Genomic DNA, 10,828 nt, shown 5'->3' on the forward strand with positions numbered 1-10,828 from the left:
CATGTGCTCAACCCATATAATACATAAGGTTCTTAAAAATGTAACCTTTTTCATTATTTAATATATAAAATTACAATACATGAGGTTCTTAAAAATGTAACTTTTTTTCATTATTTAATATATAAAATTAAATTTACTTAACCCATATAATACACAGGGTTCTTAAAGATATAACTTTTTTATTATTTAATATATAAAATTACATTTATTCAACCCATGTAATAGACGAGATTTTTAAAGATATATTGTTTTATTATTTGGTATATAAAATTACATTTATTTAACCTGTGTAATAAACGAGGTTTTTAAAGATATATTTTTTTATTATTTGGTATACAAAATTAAATTTATTCAACCCGTGTATTACACGGGATTCTAACCTAGTTTTACTATATATACACTTTCAGTTTTTAAATCCCAAACCCTAATTGCAAATAAGAATTCGATTAATTAGGTTTTCATCGCTGAATCTACAGGTGAGGGTTTCAGTTATTTGGTGAGGGTTTCAGTTATTTGGTCAATTTACGGCTGTATTTTTATTGAATGTTTAGTATTAAAAAACTTGCATTTTCACACTTTGAAACTAACGTGGAGTTTTGCATGTTTTTAAATCTAAACACTGAGTATACTTGGTAGTTGGTACTATTGTTGTTGTGATAAATAATTGTGTTTGTTTTTTAGGAATAAACGACCAGTGGCGGAGCTAGAAAATCTTCGTAACGCTAACGTTTTATAAAAAAAAAAAAAAAAACGGTAACGAAATTGAAAAACGTCAAATTTTTCCAAAATTTATACTACCGCCGGAGCGCCAAACGGTAGCGGAGGCTACCCCTTCCTCTAAGGTAAGTCCGCCCCTGTCAAAGATCCTAGAATGAGTTCCATTAATGAGAATGCAGACGACAGGCTTAGCACGTTGCCTGAAGAGGTTGTTGCGCTGATACTTTCTCTAATGCCTACGAAATTTGCTGTTCGAACTAGCATTTTATCGAAAAGTTGGAGGCACAGATGGACGTTGGTCACTAACCTTGACTTTGATGATATTCACAAGGTCCATGGTTTCGATGTCTTGTCAAAATTTGTTGACCGGGTACTGGAGTTTTGCCAAACACCCCATGTTAAATTATTCCGATTAAAGTTTTCTGATAGATATTATTGGTATAGAATGTCAAGTGTATCAAGTTGGATTGATAAGGCAGTGCGGTTAAACGTACAAGAGCTTGACATACATGTTATCCTGGCTCAGTTACCTGCAAGCCTTTTCACGTGCAAGACACTCACAAAATTAAGCATTGATTGCGAAAGTCGTAATGGGCGTGTTTGGAGATGTCTGTGTTCAGTCAATCTTCCTTGTCTGAAAACTCTTGACATTGCTGTTTTTGACAAACCTCATGAGAATGCATTTAAACTCATCCGAGGCTGTCCGGTGCTTGAAAGTTTATTTTTGACAGTAACATGGCTAGCTGATGAAGAAAATTACATATTCATCATCCCTACTTTGAAACGAATGAAACTAACAATACTATACTGTAAGTCACCTTTTACCAAAAAAGTTGTGCTAAACGTCCCTAATCTTGAGTACCTATTTGTTGGCGGAGTTTTGTGCTCGTATTTTTTAACGGAAGATGTGTCTTCTCTGGTTGGGGCTTCTTTTTCATTTACTCACGTAAGATGCGATTCTATGTGGGTTGACATTCTAAAGGGAACAAATGGAGTTAAATCACTTTCAGCTCAAATTGGTCCCATTGTTTACTATGAGATCCCAATAGATTCAGCTCTTCCCAGCTTTCCAAATATGACGTACTTGGAGTTGAAGGGTTTTCGGAATTGGAGACTAATAATCTCAGAATTTCTTGAAAGTTCTCCAGAGTTGAAACATCTGTGTATTGAAAAAGCAGACATGTCTAAGGTTTGAAAAATTTTCTTTTTAACATGTTTACATTCTTTTATCCTTATATAATAATATTGAGCTTATTATTATTATTATTATTATTATTATTATTATTATTATTATTATTATTATTATTATTATTATTATTATTATTATTATTATTATTATTGTTCCTTATCTTTCTTGTGTTAAAAACAGACCGATATAGAATCCCTTTGGGTTGAACCAAAGTTGGTTCCTGCTTGTTTGCTAACAAACCTTACAACAATTAAGTTTTCCAAATGTGAGGGGCGAAAGTGTGATGTACATTTTCTGAAATACATGTTGGGGAATGCAGAGGTTTTGAAGATAGTAACAATCATTTGGCGAAGCTTACGCTTTAAAGAAGAAAGGCGATTGTCAACACAATTGCTTTTGTTCCAAGGGCTTCCAGGCATTGTGAAATCAATTTTATTGGAAGATATTCTCCATATCAAAACCCGTTAGTTAAATAGATCTTGTCTAGTGAACCACTTTCAATCATATAGTTTTTTGAACTATAGAAAATGCATTAATTTGGTTTACAATTGGATGCTTATGTGTGAGTAGTTTTGTTATTCTACTTATCTACGTTTTCTTCTGTTGTTTGGTGTTTGGACTTTTATTTAATGGTTTTTAGTTATATTATATTGATCACAAGGTATGTTGATGTGTTTCCATGTAGACATACTTGCTTTTAGTTCAATCCAAACACGACCCATTATTTGGGTTACTCTGGTTAAACTAGGCTATTTTCATACCTTGTCCACCCGATGCTTATATTTAAGTTTGTATTTAAAACTAATTTTGTTAGCGATAACAAGCAAGTAATCTATTATATATAATAAATGTGTTAATTTTTGCTGATGTGTCAAGCTAGGAGGCCTCTAAATTTTGCATTTTGGCTCAAAAAATCCGGGTCTTTTTTTCCTTAAATGGGTAGAGAGGGATCCGTAATATATGACCCGGGTATTTAAATGTTCTAAAAACCCTAAATCCGCATCACTTCCACTGCCACTTATCTTCTCTCTTTGTGACCTTAATTCTTCAGCCATTTCTTCTCATCTCTGATCGCATCAACAATCATTAAGCATTTCTTCTCATCTCTAATCGCATCAACAATCATTAAGCATGAGCATATTGGTGTTAATCATTTATTCTTGGTTCCAGTTTTCGATTCATAGTATAAATAATTTCTTATCATTTGCACTTAACCAAGATAAATCCCCATTCGTTTCATTTTCCATTGTATTCACCATTTCATATCTCTCAATCATCTACAGTCTAAAGAAATCTCATGTTCGTGATCACTAAAAGCTTCTCCTTTGATCATGAAACAAAGTTAAATAGATGAAAGGTTTAAGCCATGGGATGATGATAATGTTAAGACTAGGGTTATAAAGGAACACTCCAAACTCCCTTCTTCGGTATCCGCTCAACATCGCCGCTGTCGGGATCCATTGATTTGAATATGCCTCCTTTCTCCATCGAGTTCAAAAGGTAAGTTTTTTTTTCAGTCATTCATCAGGAATGTTTAGGGGTTTTCAATCAGGAATGAGGTAAAACTAGCAATTTTAAAATTAATGGTCTATATTTTTCATTTAATTAACTGCTAGCTATTTTGTTTTGGTTTGCATTTGAAAGTTATGGTCAAATGATTCAGATAAATGAGCTTAATTTATGATAGTTGAATTACATATGAGATGAATAAATCGTAATATCTGATGCACGATTGCATACGGTTGTGCGCATGTGATTAAATCGTAATGTTTTTTGGTCTTTATTTTTGTTATTGCTGGTGATTGATTAGAGCGTTTCGATTAAAAAGTATCGATGTAATTTGATTCAGGAAATCGGATTTGATGATAATGTAGGATTATTTTTTATTGATATGATATTTTAGTAGGGTTTGGGAATACGGAGCAGGGTGGTTAATTTCTTTTTGGATGGGATTCTTTTTTATTGATATGATACTTCGATACGGCTCTATCAGTTATTTTTGTTTTGTTTTTTTAATCTTTTTTTTTTTGCTCATCTATAGGCAGTAGTGAAGGAACGTAAGTAGGGCGCCTTGAAGAACCATGTTGTCACACCCCGATATTTTCACGTATTACCGATGGGCCCGGTGGAGAGTATCGTGACGTAGTTGATATCATCATAGTCAAACAACACAAATTTAAAATGCACAGCTTAAGCAAAAGATAGATTTATTTCAACTAAATCAATTGTAATATTAAGTATCACAAAATAGTTGAAACAGATCCACAGGCGGATCGAAATAAAAAGGAAACTGCTCAACAGACTTTGACATCTAGAGCTTGCGAGACTTGATTATTGATGCATGGAGTAGCCAGCCTATTTCGTATAGTACGTGCACTTAGCCTTTTTTTGGAAAATACGTCAGTTTACACTGGTAAATACAACTTAACTGACTTATTTTGAAAAGAGTTTGAAAATTGATTTGAATGCACTTAGGCAATTATTTAAAATAATCTTGTATACAGATTTTACTTATTTGTCGTCCGTCAGGGCCGGTTGGTAGAGCCAGTCAAGATTAACTGACACGCCACAGGTATAATGCCCACAAGGTTGATTCCTTTAAGTGGGTTACCAGTTTTTACATAATGCAACTGTCAGGTGTACGCCTACACCCCGTGCTTAGGTCGTGGCCATTTCTTTGAATGATGCCAAGGATATCCGGGACACGGTCATTTAACCCCCAAGGGCCATACACCAAATAATACAGATTAAACAAGATATGTAAATGCATTAATCACAATCCGATTTAGATAACTACATACCCGACCAAGCGGTATTTTTATAATACCGTATCCCAAGCCCGTATAGGGAAAATAAGTTAAGAGTATTTACCTGAGCAAAGTATAAATCAAATACAGCAAGTGCACGTATCTTTTACTGGGCTCCTTATCTGGAACGGAGGTTTTTAAATCACCTATTAGATTCCTAACGGGTCTTAATTAAGCTTAGACTTAGACCGGTTAGTTATCAAAAGGAAAATACGGTTCAAACGCATTATTAAGCGAAGACCGGGTTAGAATGTGGTTTTGACCCAACAAGCTCGTATACTTGTTTAGTGTGGGTATATTAAATACATTCTGGATTTTGAGATAAAAGTGATAAGGTTTGACCCGTTTCGGCTAATTTATGCAAACTAGTTACATAAGCCGACCCAAACGCGAAAAGTGCATAACGGGTAACCAAATGAGTCATATGCAAGTTTCCTAAGTTAATATGCTTTAAATATGTTGTGACATCAGTAAGATATCTTCTATTTTGCCCAAAACGGATTTAAACTCAAATTACGCCCTGTGAGGGCATTTTGGTCATTTAAAAGGTTATAAAAGGGTTTAAATATAATTCTGAGTTTCGGGTCTGATGTAATTAGTAAAAATACTTAATTTACTAAGTTATATCAGTAGGGTATCATATATAATTCTGAGTTTCGGCCCCCATTGCTACACCTGCAGTTGTCCTGTCTGGTCCACCGACACCACACACTACTCCCGTCACTCCCACTACTGGACACCCATGTTCACCGCATGTTGCTGATCCCCATCATACTGACACACCTATCCTTTTCACTCATGAGATTCCAGCACCCCGCCCTGGGTAGGGCACTTCACGACAGCCGACCTATACCGACACCCATGTTCCAGCTGATCACTTGTCTACACGTTACCCCTCACCACATATGTCTGAGTCTGATCTGTACCATCCCTGTCATGGTCCTGTTTTCACTCCCGATGATGTTACTCTCTCTGTACAGCTTCAGATTCAAGTCCTCTCCCGCCAGGTCTGGGAGTTGCAGCAGTTTAGGGATGCTATGCCACCACCACCACCAGCCTACCCTCCACCACCTACTCCACCACCACCATCATCACCGCCACCTCCATCCCCTGCAGTCGTCTAGTTATCTTTTATTTGCAGGTACTTTTGTGTGGGATTTGTAGACCTACTTTCATGTACATATGAAGACCTAGTATGAGCTAAAGACACTTGAAGATTTTGGAAGACCAACGTAGAAGAAAAAGACTTACTACTTTTGTGTATTATGAACTTGTACGACCGGGGTTGTGTAGCCTCGAGTCCTTTTGTTTTCTTCTACTAAACAATGTATCAAGTTGTCTAATATATGAAAGCTCAGTAGTTATTTTCTTTATTACACATTGTTGCTTATACATGTGCATGTGTGGCTTATATGATTGCATGTTTGGATGATGTGATGACTATTTACCTATGATGTATATATACCTTAGTTGACTATATTTATCATTAAATATGTGTCTAATCTCCGTGATACTTCTTATTAGAAGACGATGCCGCCAAGACGAAACACCAACACAAACCCACTACCGAGAACAGAAGCCGAACTGAATGAGCGCATCTCTCAGGCGATTGCGCAGTACGAAGCCAACCGCTTCGAGCAAAGCAGTGGTACATCAGGAAACAATCCCCCTACCGGTAAGGTTAATTCGTCTATAACACATTACAATACTCCCGTATATTCTATCCGTACTATGTCAATGCTCATTCATGGCTTGTGGTTGTAAATGTTTCAGGTTGCACGTACAAGCAGTTTTTGGACTGCAAACCACTGAACTTCGATGGCACAGGCGGTGCCGTATCGTTTGTGCGCTGGACCGAGAAGACAGACTCAGTCCTAAGAATGAGCAAATGCCTTCCTGAACAAAGGGTCACCTATATCTCCGTGCTATTCTTGGACGGGGCACTTTCATGGTGGAACCTACAGGTTCAGACTAAATGAGAAACAGCTGCGTATGCTATGAGCTAGGACGAGCTCAAGGAACTAATGAGAAAGAAGTACTGTTCTAGGGCGGAGATTCAGAAACTTGAGACCGAGTTTTGGAACTTAAAGATGATCGGATCTAATATCGCTGGATACATACAACGCTTCCACGATTTGTCTAGGGTCGTTCCCTACTTGGTGGAACCTGAGTTTAAGGGGATTGAGAGGTTTATCTAGGGACTTGCTCCCAAAATTCTAAGCATGGTTACTTCTTCCAAGCCCCCTACAATCAGCGAGGCGATCGACTTGGTTGTCGCCCTCACCGAGGAGGCTCTTCGTTTAAACAAGTTTTCAAAGCCGGGCTCTAACAAAAAGGAGACTCATGTGGAGTCTACAAGTGATAACAAGCGGAAGTTTTCGAACTTAAAAAAAGGCACTCAAGCAAACAACGACAACTGGAATGCGAACAAACGTAGGGAAGTGAACCCAACTCGTGGTACTAAAGCTTATGGGGCCACTAATGAGGCTAGTGGTAAAGGGTATTTGGGTTCCAAGCCTAGGTGTGATAAGTGCAAGTTTCACCATAATGGCCGATGTCCGAGAGCTAAATGTGACAAATGTGGAAAGGAGGGGCACAACAAAGAAACATGTTGGGTAGGAACAGGAGGAAGAAATGCAAACCGAGGAGGAAATGTGACACCCGGGGAAAATCTGCAGCAATTCTGATTTATCACTTCACTCCGTCGTGCTTACTTGTCAAATTTCGGGACGAAATTTCTTTCAAGTTGGGGATGATGTGACAACCCGAACGTTTGAGGTTAGTAACGTTTAAATCTTGTGATCTCAACTCCTCGTTGTTTCTTAATGTTACATGTCCGAACTCGTGCGATTCTGTTAATTAAGTAGGATAACTTTATTAAACGAACACGTTAGTGCTTTTGGGCCGCAATTGTATTGGGCCACTTCTTAGGGTTGCTTGTTCGAGCGGGCCGCACCCTAAACTCGGGTAACCCAATAAAACTAATTAAGTCAAATGAGCTCATCAGACTAACCCGGTTGTTTGTAGTGCCCAATTCTTATGTCAATTACAAGTTAATAAAACCCATTAGATGGTTATTCAATTTACTCAAAGCATGAATAGCCGGTCACTTTGAGTATTACTATATATGTATTTTTTTCAGCCAAACTTTGCTAGTGGCCAATTATCGTGGCAGCCCAAATGTGTGGGCTTGAGCCCACTTCGGAATATAAGAGAACCGACCCCCCCAAGGATTATAAATTAGTGCATGCCTATTATACGTGTTTATTATAAACACGAAACCAAAACAAACCCTACCGCATCATAGGTTACGATCGGCGACTGAAGAAAACCCCCACCCCTTCGAGATACCATATATCTGATCGACCTGTTCCTTCTGGTTAGTAATCGTATTTACGTTAAATCATAACTGTGTGATCTTGTTCATGTGCGCTCTAGGATAGCAAAGGAGGTGTACGTATATGTTGTGATGTTGGTTTGTAAATATTCCGGTTGTTAAATCTGTATGTGATTTGGTTGTAAAAAAAATAAATAAATAAATAAAACAATAGTTGCTTCTTGAAGGTTACCAGGGAAGTATTGATGTTATACCTGATCCTATGTTAGGGATTTGTAGCAAATAGGGATTTGTGATGATTGTTATGTGTTCATAATTAAAATAGCAGTATTGGTCCAATAGAATGTTTGGGTTAGCAAAAAGGATAATATTGAATAAAGGGTAAGTGGGCGGCCATGTGTAATTAGTACCATGTGCAATTGGGAACCTAATCAAATAATATAGCTACTTTTATTGAATGGTCAGATCATACCATGTGCAATTAATTGACAACTGGTAATAATCATTGGGCTTGGGGAGGTGTAATTGAGCTTAATGATTTATTAATGAGCCGCACAACAACAGCAGCTAAGGGACAGCAGGTTGTTGATGGATGGCAAATCTTGGGGCCGTAGACTTTAAGTAGTTCAGGATAATGGGCCAGGTAATCACCAATAAACGCTTGACCATTTGAGCCGAATGCAGGATCTGGGCTTTACAAGAAACTGGGATGATTGTAACACATTGTTGGCTGGGCCGTATAGTGGGTCAGGATTAGTGTGCGACCCACTGTTGGGCCGTTTATTGTACATAGGTGGCACACTCCTTTGGGCATTGAATTTATTGGGCCATACGCTACCCGTTGGGCCCGAACGGACATTAGATCGCACATTTGAAACTTAGTTGTATACTCTTATTAGGCCTGGAGTCAACTGGGCCTCACACTTTTATGAGGAATAATATGAACTGTTAGGTGTTTATTTGAAATATGGACTTGTGAAGTAAACTTTTATGAGGCCCGAGTACTTGCTATGTGTTATACTATGAATTCTTGTGTACTTGAAAAGTGTAAATATGTAAATTACTTGTACTAAATCCTAATTGTTATTGATAACCGTACTAGGGCTTGGTTGACCGACTAGTAAACAATTAACTAATCTTACCGAGCAAATCTAAGGTGAGTTCACTGCACTTTTCTAAGCATGCGTCCCGGTGGTTTGGGACATCTGGTAAACGTTTCTAAAGGGAATACTGGGTAAACTGTTTATTTGGGATGTTGGTTATTAAACACAGTATAAATCATGTAAGACCCCATACATCTACCGTGTTGCTGAAGAAGCAACGAGGTATTTAGTTGATAGCGCTATTAGGTTTGGCACCCTCACACCGGGCCGAAAGGACGGGCGTGAACTAATTACCTGGACTTCATGACCAATGCCTAGTTAGAGGCATTGGGGTTGGGCATTCTCATCGTGTACATATAAGACCCCTTACATCTATTCAAGGTTGTTTGATACCTTGACCTCATGACCAATGCCTAAATGGAGGCATTGGGGTTGGGCATTCACATCTAGTCGCCACATACGGTAATCGAGTAATAACAACATCGAAACATCAAACATCATAACAACAAACAACATATCGTCTTGTAAACTGTTTTACTCACATGATCGGTAACATAACTTGGTAAACAAACACAAACCTTGAACTCACCAGCGTAGTCTGACACACTTGTTTGCATGCTTGTAGGTCGTTAGCCTTGGAACCTGGACTTGCTATCTGGGAGTGCTGGAGTGGTCATGGATCGAGACTCTTGGATTCATTTATAAACGATACATTGATTTTGATTATTATTATGAAACGAGTGCTAAACGATTACATGCTTCCGCTACACAACTTTTGAGAATTGATATCATGTTGACTTCTTATTTTAGTAATTAATGTCATGACTTATTTAAATATTTATCATTGGTTCAATGTGATTGGTGGCTCGAACTCTGATGCGTAACACGCCTCGCGGGGTTTCCGCGGGTGGAATTTTGGGGGTGTTACAGTTGGTATCAGAGCCACTGGTTATAGTGAACTAGGTTTTAAAACGTTTTTGTAAAACCAGACTATAACCGAACACCTTCGAAAATCGATCATGACACTCAGCTCCAGATTGCAAGGTTAGTCTTTCGTATACTCGTTGTACTATGTAACTAGTGGACACTTACATATGATATTGCATGCTGGTGCACGTTAAACACGATAGTATGAACTTACGTATCCCTTGCACGTGTTATATGACTAATAGGGTGGTAATTCCCTAACCATTCGTGACTTATGTTATGTGATGCTCTTTGTTTACTATTCGAGTTGGGGGAACCATTCGACATGAGTTAGGAGGAGCTGAGATGAGCATGCAAATCACAATATTATTGTGGGTGCACACATAATAATAATGTGGGGTGCATGCGAGTCCCAGTAAGGCTTAACAAGTGAAGAAGGGGTTCCGCTCTGTTAATTGATCAGTGTGAAACGTAACAAACTAATAGGAGTCATAACAGTGATCGTCTCCTACTCGAATGTGACTTTCTCACCTCTCTCTGAATCCTTTTGAATCTCAATGTTATCGAGTATTACTTGAACGTCCCTTTGAACGCCTAGCGAACTAAGTAGAATGCTAGGTGCTTGTACGAACGTCCCTGAGTGGATGTTGCAGCGTCCATGATTGGTTTATACCCTTTTCTTTCCCCCTCACTCCTCTTTGTTGTTGGAACACAATATGCTCACCTCTCAGACCCTGAAGGGCGGTCA

At 38.2% G+C, this 10,828-nt stretch overlaps 1 protein-coding gene across 1 annotated transcript; it reads left to right on the forward strand.

Moving 5' to 3' along the window:
* The first annotated feature begins 809 nt into the window (after positions 1–809).
* On the forward strand, positions 810–1,939 carry LOC110925288 (F-box/LRR-repeat protein At3g59200). Its single transcript, XM_022169248.2, has one exon. The coding sequence runs from the start codon at positions 872–874 to the stop codon at positions 1,910–1,912; it is 1,041 nt and encodes a 346-aa protein (XP_022024940.1). The 5' UTR covers positions 810–871; the 3' UTR covers positions 1,913–1,939.
* Positions 1,940–10,828: the final 8,889 nt, after the last annotated feature.

Source organism: Helianthus annuus, chromosome 17, assembly GCF_002127325.2.
Source record: "Helianthus annuus cultivar XRQ/B chromosome 17, HanXRQr2.0-SUNRISE, whole genome shotgun sequence".
Lineage (NCBI taxonomy): Eukaryota > Viridiplantae > Streptophyta > Magnoliopsida > Asterales > Asteraceae > Helianthus > Helianthus annuus.

Excerpts from the sequence above, each read along its gene's own strand:
- LOC110925288 (XM_022169248.2), top strand. The coding sequence starts at position 872 with ATGAGTTCCATTAATGAGAATGCAGACGACAGGCTTAGCACGTTGCCT.